Source organism: Labrus bergylta, chromosome 12 (assembly GCF_963930695.1).
Source record: "Labrus bergylta chromosome 12, fLabBer1.1, whole genome shotgun sequence".
NCBI lineage: Eukaryota > Metazoa > Chordata > Actinopteri > Labriformes > Labridae > Labrus > Labrus bergylta.
In genome coordinates, this window is record NC_089206.1 from 5857624 (window position 1) to 5872050 (window position 14427).

The following is a 14427-nucleotide window of genomic DNA, read 5'->3' on the forward strand; positions in this document are numbered from 1 at the left end:
CAAATATTCACAACAAGTGATACAATTGACATGTAAAAGTTGCCAGGATGTGAAATATTGTAAAATACTTTCACATACACAGATTGGGAAAGTGATAAGAGGCATCGCCAAGGGTTCCACAGGAGCTTTAAGTAATGTCCACACAAGACTTTTTTCTTCAACACCACACACCCTAAAATCTTTGTGCATATGTGACCACACATATTGAAATACAAACGCCTCAATAATCCTCTTTTATCAAAAACACCAAATCATTCACAACATGTCGAGCATTTATACAGAAATGTACAAATTAAACATTGCAGTATACATCCAGTCTTTAACATAAACACATCCTGCTGCAAGTTTTACTCTCCACATTTCTTGCTGTCTCGAGTCACTCAGGAGATAGAACTCTTATTAATTGTAGAAAAGGGCAGGTGTGCAAATCTTTGCCCTCTTGCATTAATTGTTTAGTTTAGCAACCTGCGGTGAACACAAATTTCTTGACGTCATTAATAAAAAGCCCTTCATAGATGTCAAACTTCATCGCAGCAGACAGTCAGCGTCGTTGACCTTTCCAATATGACCTGGCTCTTTCAAAGTACAACTCCTAAAAGAACGTCTTTCATTCATAAAACTTTAACACCAGACTGTAGAAGTCACCCGTTCTGCAGCCCACCTGGCCCCCCTGCTTCTTCGGTCTATGGATCCGCCTGTTGGAAATTATTGATTTTTTTCACGCAGTCTTGTTGTGCTGCACATCCAAGCGTCAAAACTAAAACAGCATGACTCGGCATGTTCACCTTCTCACAGGGATGTACATCACTGTACATCGTTAAAGGACTAAATTCTAAACCTTCTAAATTTTCACTGTTACCATGGCTACAAAGCTTCTGTATCTCTTGGTACCCCTTTTTCTCGCCCCTCCCTGTAGGGTGAAGTCAGAAAACTGGACGATGAGGTCTGGGCTCTCTTCTCTAACTTCTCAAATGGACAAGCTGGCTCCCATCCCTTCTTTCCCTCCTCCTCCAAATCCTCCTCTTCTTCTATTCGGGTCCCAACTCCCTCCTCCACCTCTTTATCCTCGCGGTGGTCTTTGCGTAACCTGAGCCCCCCTTCTCCGTCTGGTGTCTCATCTTCAGTTAGACCAACCAGACCCCAATCCTATAGCCCTGGCCATTCCCGTCGTCTGCAGGTACACTCCATCACAGATTGAAGCAGGGTGTATGAGCCTTTTTTTTTTTTTCCTGTCCTTCTCATATCGGTGACTCCTTGTCTGTTTTCTCTTTGGGGCCCCTGCTTCTGATCAACAGAGCAAGAACACAGTGAGCAAGACTTCTGCTGGGTCTTCAGGGGGTGGCAGCAAGGTATAGACGTTGGCATGACTGAGTGGTTGACTTCGTGTTCAGGCGCATGCTCAAAAGGAAACCGCGACGCTGTGTTTGATTGTAAAGCTTTAAAAGTTAATAAGCAACCTCCATGGTCTTTTCTTAATCCAGGTCGGTTAATGTTTAGCTGAGCTCCTGCAGCTTATAGATTGAAACACTGAAGTAATGCAAAATATATTTGAGGTACGATCACGTCAGAATTTACATAACTGCATTGCCTAACTGGGTGGTATTTCCATTGTTAAACGAGTAGCTCCCACTCGGTTCCGTCGCTGTAATTGTCCGCTTGGCAGTAACATTGGTTTTTACTGTACTCTGTCATTATACTGTTTGTCTGGTTACAAACAGGCTCTCGCTGAGGCGCGTCTCAAGCTGTCATCTTCACATTATTGACATTGTAAATCGTTGTTTTAGTTGTCAAACATGGAACAATGCCACTCTCATGCTGTTATCAAGCTGTCAGCAGAGCCTTTAATAGCACGCATGCTGTAGAGCGTGTACTTAAGGTTTAGCACGTTTGTCCTGAGAGTCTTTTCAGCATGCTCGTCTGCTTGTGCTGCTTCTCTACCTGCTTATGATTTTGTCTCGCTGCCTCTCTCTCTCCTTTTTATCTGTGGCTTATATCCTCATGCCTCCTCTTCCTCCTCTGCCTCTCAGTACGCTCTGGTCTACAAAGGTTTCAGCTTGCACCAGGATGATCTGCTCTACTGGCAGCTTCCAGCCCAGTTCACAGGGGATAAGGTAACTGTGAAAACGTCGAGGGGTCGTGTCCCCTCCTGACCTCTAGTCAGCCCTTCCAGGTCACAGAAGACACATCCCTCCCACTGGCCCTTTCAGTCCAGACCCCCACATGCCCACACTCCCTATGACCCTTAACTTTATCCCACCCCTCCCTCCTAGAGCCCTCTGGATTTAATGTTGGTTCTTAACCCACACACTTCCTCTGTTACATACAATGAGATATTGCTTCCTTTATCTTTGTTTCACCTGTTTAGCTGCAAGTTTCTTAGGATTTGATTTGATAAGGGTTCAAAATTAGATCGCTAAAAGTGCTTTCAAAGAGGTATTCCAGTGATTAATTTTGTATTTCTTTGAAGTTTGGGTTCTTACAGGACCCAGTAAAAGATGTTCAATCTCAAAAGCAGCCCTGCATTCTTTTTGATTTTGATGGCCATTAGTTTTTAAAAAATGTTCTTTTAGTCAAATAAAGAGTCCATACAGAAAAACACAAAGACAAAAAAAACATTTAAAGTTCATAGTATTAGTAAAACAATCATAGTCATCATCATGAGGATTTTTCTTGTTTTTTTAAAGACAAATACACTAATTAGAAAAATAGTTTAAGGACTGTGTGTGTAAAACAATATATTTCAGTAACTTATAATGGGAAGTAAAACATAAAAAATGTCACAAACATAGAGGTTAGAAAAAGGAGGTAGATATAGGCACATCAGGTGATGGAGGGCTATGCAAAAACAGCAGACTATGGAAGAAGAAGAAGATAGGCCCCCACACGGGCTCAAATGCCACAAAAAGTTTAAATTCACCACAAAAACAACATTTCAATCAGAGGTGTCCAGGTGATATTTTTTTTTCTGGATTTTTGGGGCTTTTCTTTAGAGAGACAGGACAGTGGATAGAGTCAGAAATCAGGGAGAGAGAAAGTGGGGAATGAAATGCAGGAAAGGAGCCACAGGTCAGATTCAAAACTGGGCCGCCCGCTTGTAGGACTGCCTCTGTACATGGGGCGCTCACCACTGTGTCACCAGCGCCCCAAACAAATGATAATTGTTGAACCAAAAAAAAAGATCACCTGAAGAAGACCTCTTCTTTTTTTGAGCATGTGTGCGGTCCGTCTTCTTCTACAAACACACAGGTTTGTTTTTTTCAACCTTCAGAGCTACAGAAGGTTTATTTCAGAATCAGAAATAGTTTATTTACATGCTGATCAGTTTTCTCAAGACAAGTTAGTTAAATTCATGTGTTAAAATAATGGTTTGCTCCTGTTAAAGCATTTACCCTGTAATACAGTCAGCAAAGTGTTAACGCACCCTGTTAAAATGACAATGTTACATGTTTACACACGTTTGCTCCTCCCCACCCTTCTAATGCAAAGGATTTGATGTAACTGCAGACTCTTTGTTGCTCTAAGTTCCCATCTGGCGTTGATTTCTGCAGATTTGTTTGACCTGGCAAAAGATCTAAAGCTTCCTGTGTGCTCACCGTGTTTTTTAGGTTGGGTCTTACGGCGGTAAGCTTAAATACACCATCTCCTACGTGGCCGGTACGCGAGGAACAACACTGGATGACGGCGACGTCCAGATTATTGTGAGTATGACTTCATGCTGAGTCACTGTTTCGCTCCGATGGATGACATGTTTGCGTCACCGTGTTTACTCACTTGTCCATGTTGTTCCTGCAGGGTAATGACATCACTCTGGTAGCCAGTCAGCCCTGGCAGAGGAGGGAGCATGGCAGCAGAGAGACTCACCAGTTTGAGTTTGTCTTCAAAGAGGTGAGGTGTTCATGACATCACTGCTGAGTGAGCACTGGACTGTTACCTTCCTATTGAAGGGGAGCTTTGCAGATCAAATTACATTAAATCATCACGTTAAGTAATCGCTTTCATCAACAGAATATTTCATTCTGTCTTACAGGAAAACTGGCAGCGTCTTGATGGCATGCCCGCCACCCGAGAGCACCTGCTGATGGTTTTGGCTGATCTGGACGACATCCTGATCAGAGCGTCTTACTCCTCTGAGATGAGGTCCTCCAGCATCTATGACATCAGCATGGAGGTCGCCGTGCCAAACTACAGCGGTTTGGCCCAGGCCCTTGAGGTGGAGCAGTGCCGCTGCCCGCCTGGATACCAGGGACTCTCTTGTCAGGTGATAATTTCATTAAGAAGATTAAGAGCTGTTTGACATTTTACAAAATATACAACCTATTCGCCCCGCTAGAGACCATTTGTTTGAAGCGGTGGGTTAGGAAAATACAGAGACAGAAACAAACAAATGAGCACAAAACAGCAAGAAAGGGTTAAAATCTAAGATTAATAATGATAATAGACTTTTTCAGGTCACATTGCTTTATTAAAATGCTAACTGATGCATTGTTGTCTCTTGCAGGACTGTGCATCTGGATACAGTCGCACTGGAGGTGGTTTATACCTCGGTCACTGTGAGCTCTGCGAATGTAACGGCCACTCTGACTCCTGCCACCCTGAGAATGGCATCTGCACGGTATAAAAGAGCAAAACCAACTCTCATTATAGCTGGATTTTAAAACCCCCCTGCGAGATTGCCGGATCTCTAAATGTGAGTTATTTCTCCTTGCAGAGCTGCCTGCACAACACTCAGGGGGAGCTCTGCGAGCAGTGCGCCCAGGGCTTCTTCGGTGACCCCACTGTTGGCACACCGGAGGACTGCCAGCCCTGCGCCTGCCCTCACACTGACCCGGACAACCAGTGAGTGCTGGCACAGATACTAACAACTCACATTCCAGCTCCATTTATAGCTCAAGACGTCTGTGTGTCCGCCTCACTTGCTCTTGTTTACAGCAAATTCTGCTGTCATGTGAATCCTGCTGTTTGATATATTTCCACTATTAACCTGTTTTCTGCCAAATAACATGAAATATTGAGGGTGCAGTTGCCCTCCAAAAGCTAAAGCTGAAGTATGTTGAAGAAGTAGAGGACACATCTTTGAGCAACTATTTGAGTTGCTTTTTTGATTGTTTGTAGATTTGTCTTTGAAATAACTCTTAACATAAAATCCAGTAAATTCACAGAAACACATAAAGATCCCTCTGTCATGTTTTGGATATTGAGCCTTGCTTCTGCACCACATCTTAGCATATCGTCTGTGTGTGTATTTCCTGTAACAGATTCTCCCCGACCTGCGAGAGCCTCGGTAATGGAGGCTACCAGTGCACCGCCTGTCAGCCTGGATACACCGGACAGTACTGTGAACGGTAAAATCACTTATCATCTTCTCTTGATGTAAAATATAAACTGCTATCGAGATGTTTTTTGATTAAATAAATTGCACCACCTACAGTCAAGAAAGTACACATTTTGACCCATTTATGTATGAAAGAAAGTTGTTGCCTTAACAAGATGATGAAGTCTTGTTTTGTGTGTTTTTGTGCGTCAGTTGTGCTCCTGGATATGTTGGAAATCCACAGGAGAGACAGAAGTGTCGCCCATACGATGGTAAGACTACATTTCACTCTGGTAGAAATACGACTAAACTGAAAATATTTTTAAAAAGCAAAGGTTTTGATTATTTTCCTGAGAAAAATTTAAGTGTTTATGCTTGAGAAATGTACTGCAGTGAATGCTGCTGAAAATAACAAAAGGCTATGGATTGTCCTAACTGACTTAAAGGATAGGCCAAGGGGTCCCGAGACCAGAGACTCTGCTTAAAGTGACCGGTGACTCTTTTTTTTCTTTAAGTCAATAAAAAACAACACAAAAGGGATGTAGTAAAATTAAAAGACACAAGCAAACACAAAGAGACTAATGATGCAGACTTTGGCTTATTACAAGTACTCAAGGTCGACTGTAAAAGTCTGTAAACTATGCAGATCATCAGCATGACAACAATGAGTTTAATAAAGATCTAGCATTGCTGCGGCTACAGTGGCTGCAGAGACCCCGGTAGGTTACTTTGATAAAAGTGATACAATGTGTTATTAAGATAGGTCAAGAGGTGCTGGTGTCTGGATTTGGAAACCTTTGGATGGAGACAGTGTCGTTGTTTAGCCCTGTCTCGGAGTCCACACAGTTTGGCTTTGAGGGACAGAAATAACAAGTCTAGCTCACTGCCCGTGTTGGATCATGACACACCACTCTGATGTCGTTTGTTTTCATATTCTGAGAGAGCATTCCTGATGAGCTTTTTTCTGCTATGACCTTTGCCCTTTGCAGCTGCGGCCTCCCTGGTGGTGAAGGTCTATCCAGAGAGGGTCCTGGCTCCCCAGGGCGGCTCCGTCACTCTCCGGTGTCAGGTCTCCGGCTCTCCTCCGCACTATTTCTACTGGTCCAGAGAGGATGGACGACCCATCTCCAGCAGCGCAGACAAACGCAGACAAGGTGTGGCACATGGCACAGACTGAAAAAATAAACATGGCTTGAAATTGATTTAAATAGATTTCAGTGTGTCTGATTAAACTGATATGAAAAAACAGATTGTGAAGAGTGTAGGACGATTCATTTTTTTGTGTGAACATGACACATGTTGCTCGTCTGTATGTGCAGGAGCAGAGCTGTACATCCACAGTGTGCAGTCGAGTGATGCCGGGGTCTACGTCTGTACCTGCAGAGATCAGCGCAGCACCAACAGGAGCCGGGCTGAAATTGTTGTCACAAGTGTGTATCCTCTCACTGCCATATTTGCAAACAGGTTTTTTTTCCCCCGCATATTGCTTGTTGCAGCACACTCAACAGGAGACATCTGGGGTTCAACACATGGGTTTGGTTATGTATGCTGTGCATGCTCGCTAGTTGGAGTTGTTGACAGGATGTGATCAGAAATGAAAACACAACTGTTGGATTAGAAATTACCCTCAACTATGACCAGGTTATTTGAGCTTTTAAAGGGCCCATATTATACAAAATACACTTCACCATGTTTTTCTAACACTCATGTGAGTCCCAAGCCTCTGGACCACCTCCCATAATAAGAAACGTCCGTCCTCTCCGTCTTTTGCCTGCTCCACTTCTCAGAAAATGTGTGCTCAAACAGACTTGTTTGGAGATTTTCCTTTTGTGACATCACAAAGGGCAGCGACCCCTTCCCTAGTGGGGTGACACTCCCGCAGCTTGGTGTTTGTTCTGCCCTCTGAGTCTGCATTCTTACCATAAGCAATAGGGCATGGTGTGAGAAAGCCCAAGGCACATCCCCTTCCAGAGAGGGGGCGTGGTCAGACACAGCTCATTTGCATTTAAAGCTACAGACACAGAAACAGCCTATTCTGAGCAGGGCTGAGATAGAGGGGTTTATAGACATGATCAAATACAGGATCAGAGTGGATTCATAACCAGAAACTACACAGACATGTTTAAGGGAGATCTGAGACTCATTTAAAATTGTTGAAAAGCAGGATAATATGTGACCTTTAACCTGGATTTATGTGTTTTTTTAACCAGTGGTTTTTAAATCGTTTAAATTGAATTTTAAGCAAGTCTTCATTTTAAAATGTATGTAGAATTGTTTCAGTCTACCAGCTTCACTTTTGCATACCACAAACTTCACACCTTCATCATCAGTAAAAAATAAAAAGTCTGGCAAGAATCCAGAACAAAAACTGTTTCACTGATGTTTGCCATTGTAAAAAAAACTGCACTTGATTAACTGTAAGATTTTGCTCTGCTTGAAGTGTCCAGGGCTGATCAGTATGAGTGAACTGCCTGTTTGTGTTTCATCAGGTGTTGTGTCCAAACCCATTGAGGTGACTATTGAAGAGCCTAAAGCCCAGACTGTCAGGGTGGGATCAACTGTCAACTTCATCTGCACTGCAAAGAGCAAGGTAACACTGGTCATCAATCAATAATAATTAACTTTATTAACCTTTTAGTACTGGAAACAGACTGACACCAAGACCATTTCTAAAAGTCACTGCGCTGTGTTTTTGTTGTACACATTTAGTAAATAGCATGCAACATGTTGTTACAACATTGTTTGGCTTAAGAAATTCTTGCAGACACATTTTCTGACCTTTGGACGGAGCCAAGCTAGCTGTTTCCCCTCATCGTCCAGTCGTCATTCTAAACTGAAGTAACTGTCTCCTGGCTATAGATTCAAACTTAGATAGAGGTCTCAAATGTCTCATCTAAAGATAGTGGTGAGCTAGACAGATGTACATGTTGATGCATGTCACCATGTGCTTTAAGCAAATACAACATAACATTTAGCCTATATCTGAAAGAATGGCCTGTAGCAAAACAATAAAATCATTATGCTCCCATGTTTTTGTTTGCACACGTGATTTGTTTGTAATTACCTTCCCTCCGCTCCACAGTCTCCAGCTTACACCCTCGTCTGGACCAGGAACGGCAACGGGAAGCTTCCCAACCGCGCCATGGACTTCAACGGCATCCTGACAATTCAGAACGTCCAGCCCGAGGATGCTGGCGTCTACGTCTGCACGGGCTCCAACATGTTCGCCATGGACGAGGGCAATGCCATCCTCTACGTGCCAGGTTCGTGATCCTCGGCGCCATATTCCATTACCCATCACCCCCTGCTACACCTACCAGCTCTGGCTCCTGTAGTTCCCCCTCCTCCCCTCTCTGGCTTGCAGTGGTGCATGCTTCTCTGGTTTACTGCATTTCCCATCATGCACTGAAAAACACTCAGCTCTGAGTTAACAGCACAATAAGCTTGCAGTGTCTAACTCTCCATGCTTCTGCTCTCAGACACCCACACATCCACCATGTTGCATTACCATTCTGCAAATCCCGCTCTCCTTGCTGCCTTTTTAACCCTTGTGTGTGTCCGATCAGTGGCTTTTTCTGGACTTTAAATGAAGAAATACAGCTTGTGGGGATTGGTTAAAACTAGAAACTGTAGCGTATATATTTTCCAAATAACAAATCAGGACAACAATGCAGTTTAAAATTGCAACTAGTCAATGCACATCTACTACAATTAGACCTGATATGTGCTCTCTTGGGTCAACGGTTTGTGGTTAATGCTTTCGGCCAACACTCTACTGAAGCTACCGCAGTTTATTTTTTTCTTTCCTGAATTAATCGGTGGTGGTTTAGTTGCTTTTTTCGAGTACTGGTAGTAGTGTCCGGTTTCTGCTGTTAGAGGTGTCCCTCGCAGGGTGCTGGATTCTGGTGTCTTTAACTTTGGGCTCCTGGGGTGAGGGGGGGCCCTCTCTACCTGAGCTGTAAGGTGTGATGATGATGATGATGAGGAATTTGGATGCCACGATTTGGTGCTTATTGACTCTGCGACTGATATTCAAAGAGGACGTCAGTGTATCTGAAAGGGAGAAGAACCCCATTACCCCGTTTTTTAAAAATGTTTTCCCCCTATCCCCACATTTACAGTGTTTATTCTGAAATGACTGTCGGTGCTATAAGCCATGCGGTTTGTTAAACTTGTGGTTAAATTTCCTTTCCCAACATGCTGTTATACTTTTATGATGTCATTCATTCACTCCTTGTTTATATTAATTGTTACTGGTCCGATTCAGTTGTTAAGATTTTCAACATCTCCCTGTAAAGAAAAAGAGGGGACAATCCTTTTTTTAGTATAATGTTGTCAACAATCAGCTAAAATCATATGTTATGGTCTTTTTTTATTTCCATCCCGTCAATGTTGTTGGCACATTTTCTTTCTTCCTTTTATTTTTTGATTTTTTGATTGACTGAATTATGTTATCCTGAACTGTTTCCATGAAATCAAAATGTATCAGAAATATTAGAACTTATTTTGGCTGTTTTTGATCATTTTGGTTAAGGGAATTGGCCAAGTGTGTTTACAATACGGCAATTTAAATTGTTTTTATGAGAAAAATATTTTTATATATCTTACACCTCAACAATCACAGGTCGCATTTAGAACATTTCGATTCTTTACAATGACTGCATTTGTCTTTTATTTCTTCATTCATGACTCCAATGCTATGTGATCGTTAAATCACCCAAAGGTGCTTCTGTAAAGACTTTACTCCTTTTTTATTGACATTGATATCGAAAGAATACCACTCTGATGTAATGTATACATGTCACATTGTAATGTATTTATCTTAACTGTGAAAATATTTTGTGCATAAGACAAAATGGATTAAATTGATGACAATTGACCAAACTTATATGCTCATTTGTAAATGAGGCTCACTTACTTTAATATCTCAAAATTCAGGATAACCACAAGCAGTATGTTCGCTTTTTTAACCCCTGAAATGAAACAGATGTTTCAATGTTCAAAACTGCTTCTTGCCACTAACCTGCATGTGTCACGTGTGGCTCATCTGCAAATCTTCATCCCATGTCGTTGTCCTGATCCTGAGTGTGCTGTGTGACTTTTGAATTTAAAGCATAAGTAGCATTTTGTAGCAATGTTCTCATGTGTGTTTTGGTTGGTTTTGAATGTTGAATAAGCATGAACCTTCATACCAACACAGAGTTTTTCTCCGTGTGTCAGGTGAGTGCAAAGATTGAAAATGAATTACTGTGAATAAAGTGGCACCGAATATCATGATCAAAACATGAATTAGCAAATTCAACAAACGAATCATTAACTCAAAAAAAAAAAGTCGGTGCCACTTTATTTAATGATTGAGATGTTTTTGTGTGTTTAAAACCTGTGTGCTGCTTTTTGAAACCAATTGGACAAAATCCACGGAGGCCTTCATTTAGAGATGGACAGGTAAACTGCTGTAACCCTGAAACCTGACCTATCAGTTTACCTGTCCCCTTCCCCCCTCCCTTCCTTCCTTCCTTCCTTCCTCCCTCCAACAACTCCAGAGGCCTCAAAGACTGAGATGTTTTACACAGCGTATGAAATGTTTGAAGGACACAGAAAGCGTAAGTCCGCATGGGCATGGTTTTCCCCTCTGCCGGGCTCCCTGGAGGGACCCGTCTATCTGTCTCTGTATCACGCATGCACTCATCTTCCGGCAGCATGGATATACCGGTGATCTGGTAACGCCCTTGTACAATCAAGCAAGCAGAGGCTGCAGAAACTCTCTCCACTCACTCTCCTGTCTTATTTGCTGTTAGTTAGCAAGCCCCTTAAGTTGAATTTAAACTCTTAAGAACATATATATTTTAAGTAATCAATTCCCTCTTCCCCCTCAGGGTTGAATGCTTGCATTGTACATGAGCATTACCAGTGTCCACCCAGTTCCTTTGGTTCATTTTGGTCCATCACTGCAGAAAAAAAGTGCACACTTTCATTCTTCTGGGCAGCTCCTCGTGAATGTTGAGTCAAGTTCCTTTCATTGAAAAGTTTCCAACATGTACAAAAAAAATTGTGCATTAGGCATCAGCCTTCAAAAAGGCTAAGGTGACAAACCCGCTGCAGTACTTACTGTTAATTACCCCGAGACAATGTGGGAAATATCCATCCGTATTAGACACATTATACAGACATGATTCTGAATTTAATGATATCTGTCAGAAAATTAAATGGATCAAAACGGATCGGATTATAATATCCAGAATATGATCCCGTTAAATTGAACTTTAACCCTTGAAAGAAGCGTACCTTTAAGTTCTGGGTGAACGCGTCTCCACATTCAGACTCAAGAGATGCCCCTTCTTTTTCTGTCACTGTACACTTGCACTCTTTCTCCCTTTCTCCTCAGGGAACTTTCTATATTATTATAGTAGTCATCATCTGGTCTTCAAACATCATACTGTGCTTAATACATCCCATCACAACCTCTTTGCATCCTAGCTGAATGCGGGTGATAGACTCGTCCAGTAGGAGATGCCTAGTTTCAGTGCGTCAAACAGATGGAACACAGCTAATCTGATATCTATTGATGGGTGGCAAACAATGTTGTGTATGTCATGAAGAATTTCAAGGTTTCTTTTTCATAAAGTACAAGAAAGCATGCTCTCTCTTTTCCCTCTTGTTGTAGCCATGGAGCTAGTTTCAGTTTGAATATTTCCAGAGTTAAAGACGCCCAAAAGATGAATCCCTGACTTTTTATTCAGCGCAACCTGAGCGTCGAGTTTTTCATTTAGGCTGTGGCATATCTCAACCTCTAGACATTCTCATAGTTCCCCAAAAAATTACCGATATATAAATATCTCTGATAAGCTTGAGGATCGATGGGTGCCATGTGCACAGCCGTGCTACTGCTCCAAGGAGCAGCTAGAGTAGGAACAAACGGCTTTCAAGATCAGAGTACTCCACAACACCAGGATTGTTCAAATTGACTTGCGTACAATGCATACAAAACACTGGAGCAAACAACCAATTTGTAGTGTGACTTCCTTGGGTCCTCGCTCTGATTTTTTAGTTTTGAACCTCCGTGCATTGACAATTCTGGTTAGTTTCTCGAACACTGTTTAATGGATAACCATGAAATTCAGAATTATTTGTGACAGTTTTGTTATCTCCTAAATTGTCATCCAGCTCCCTCATTAGGTCAAATATCAATTGGTCTAATACTTTTGATTGCAGACCAAATTGAGGGCTAAATATCAAATGTAAGCATGATAACACAAGATAAATTCATGGTACATCTGTTTCAAATTAGTATTTTAGAAAACTTTTATTGAACAGGGGTGAAGGCAAATAACCATTAAAGACCTGGACGTAGAAACACAAAACCTTGAAGTAATAAAGTGAGAATTTTTTTCTCTCAATCTGTGTGAGTAGACCCTTTGTCTTTTATGCCCTGATGCACTGATTCTACCACAGATCTTTACAAAAACCCATCATGAGGGACTCTCCAACACCTCAACCTATACTGAAGTTGATATATTATTCTTCCGTCCTAGATTTAACTGGTTAGTTCAGTGTAGACATTGGGCCGACAATGAACCTTTTCTGTGCCCTGGGAGTGTCAATAAGGTCAGAGAGTCAAAAGCTCTGCCCAGGCTACAACAGTCCCAGAGGTTTTCAGCCTGCTTAGATAGCCTTGTGTTCCTCCCGCTCCACTGAAAGAGGCCTTTCTGCTGCTCCATCACCCTGGGATCATACCGGATTGAATATGAAGTCTAGCAGCTAGCCAAACTGGCGCAGACAGCAATGTGCCCAGAGGCCATGCCAAGACCTGCCTGCCACATCTCATTTGTTTTTGTCTGCTCCGAGGATCCAGACCGCCGAGGGTGAGGGTGGGGGCATGGGCAGAGGCCATCATTCTCTCCCTGCGTCAATGAATTGATCTTTATAAATCAAGAGAATTGCCACAGCTATGCACAAAGTTTCATATTCCACCAAAGGCACATTTAGACCAGGGCATTGCCGCCTTATTTCTTCATTTCCTCTGGGAAGCCTCGTTCGGTTTGTGTGTTTGACTGGTCTGTTTCTTTCTGTAGCTGCAGAGGGTGCCCAACCTGTGGCCACCATCAATCCTTCAGTGCTGAATGTCCAGCAGGGTCAGCGAGCAGAGTTTCGCTGCACGGTGACTGGAAACCCAACCCCTGCTATTGAATGGATCGGTATGACCAGTTACAAATCCACAATTATATCGTTTGATGAAGTCCTTGATGGGTTATATCTGTTCCCCGAATTTACAAAGTGAACATTTTCCTTTGCCGTCACACTCGTGCAGGAAGCTCATGCTGTTATAATGTTTTACAGTTGTGAACAAGGGAACCTGACAAATTATTATAATTTAAGCATTTCAATTCATAATGAACACAAATTACATTGAAAATACAATGACACGTGTTAGCCACCATTAGCCACCATTAGACAACAGCTAACATTAGCATTCTTAACCTCCTGGCTAACGATCCCGTCTGATAAAGTTACACAACATTAAGGCCCAACATCCTATCTTGTAATGTTAATTAGTTAACAGTAATGTTAGCTAGCTTAGCTGGTGGTACGACCTATGTAATTTCTCTCATTAGGGAGGAAAAGCTAAAATTAGCATTCTAATCCCTCGATGAAAGTAGCATTAGCTTGTACAATTATTCCAGAAAACCTGTCCGACCATATTCTGTAATATTAGCCAAACTGATAAGTTAGATGTAGATGATTCTTTACCAACATTTTATTGAGTGGTAACTCATATGTTTGTTTTACTTGAATTTATGAGCCTCTGGATTTCCGCTATCCACACAGCTGCTCATTTATATTAAGAAGTACAATGATAGCAATTTTTCAGAATCCTTAGGTTTTAACTAATTGCAAACCGGAACACAGCAGAACAAATTCCCCAATGACAGCATTTCATCTTCCAACTCAGAGCAGGATGTCAAAGAAAAATGGACGCCATGTGAATATGGTGTCTTTCAAAAGGCCAATTTAAACTGTTTCTGATATTCAGTACATTGCACAGTGACAGATTTAAACCAGCAGGGTCAAAACATGAATCCTGCAGCTCTGGGTAACAGGATGTAACTCTGTGTCTG

The 14427-nt window shown here is 42.1% G+C and overlaps 1 protein-coding gene across 3 annotated transcripts in view; it reads left to right on the top strand.

Moving 5' to 3' along the window:
* Positions 1 to 14427, top strand: part of hspg2 (heparan sulfate proteoglycan 2) — a 102003-nt gene that overhangs the window by 65006 nt on the left and 22570 nt on the right. The window contains exons 35-50 of one of the 3 annotated variants that reach the window (XM_065961083.1): positions 917 to 1177; positions 1296 to 1349; positions 2028 to 2111; positions 3606 to 3698; positions 3793 to 3885; positions 4028 to 4258; positions 4499 to 4612; positions 4709 to 4836; positions 5256 to 5342; positions 5525 to 5583; positions 6301 to 6465; positions 6631 to 6741; positions 7801 to 7901; positions 8394 to 8574; positions 10855 to 10914; positions 13384 to 13506. In XM_065961083.1, coding sequence (XP_065817155.1) covers positions 917 to 1177; positions 1296 to 1349; positions 2028 to 2111; positions 3606 to 3698; positions 3793 to 3885; positions 4028 to 4258; positions 4499 to 4612; positions 4709 to 4836; positions 5256 to 5342; positions 5525 to 5583; positions 6301 to 6465; positions 6631 to 6741; positions 7801 to 7901; positions 8394 to 8574; positions 10855 to 10914; positions 13384 to 13506 — 1945 coding nt within the window. The remainder of the gene's footprint in view (positions 1 to 916; positions 1178 to 1295; positions 1350 to 2027; positions 2112 to 3605; positions 3699 to 3792; positions 3886 to 4027; positions 4259 to 4498; positions 4613 to 4708; positions 4837 to 5255; positions 5343 to 5524; positions 5584 to 6300; positions 6466 to 6630; positions 6742 to 7800; positions 7902 to 8393; positions 8575 to 10854; positions 10915 to 13383; positions 13507 to 14427) is intronic. The other 2 variants (XM_065961084.1, XM_065961085.1) reach the window with 2 other exon arrangements.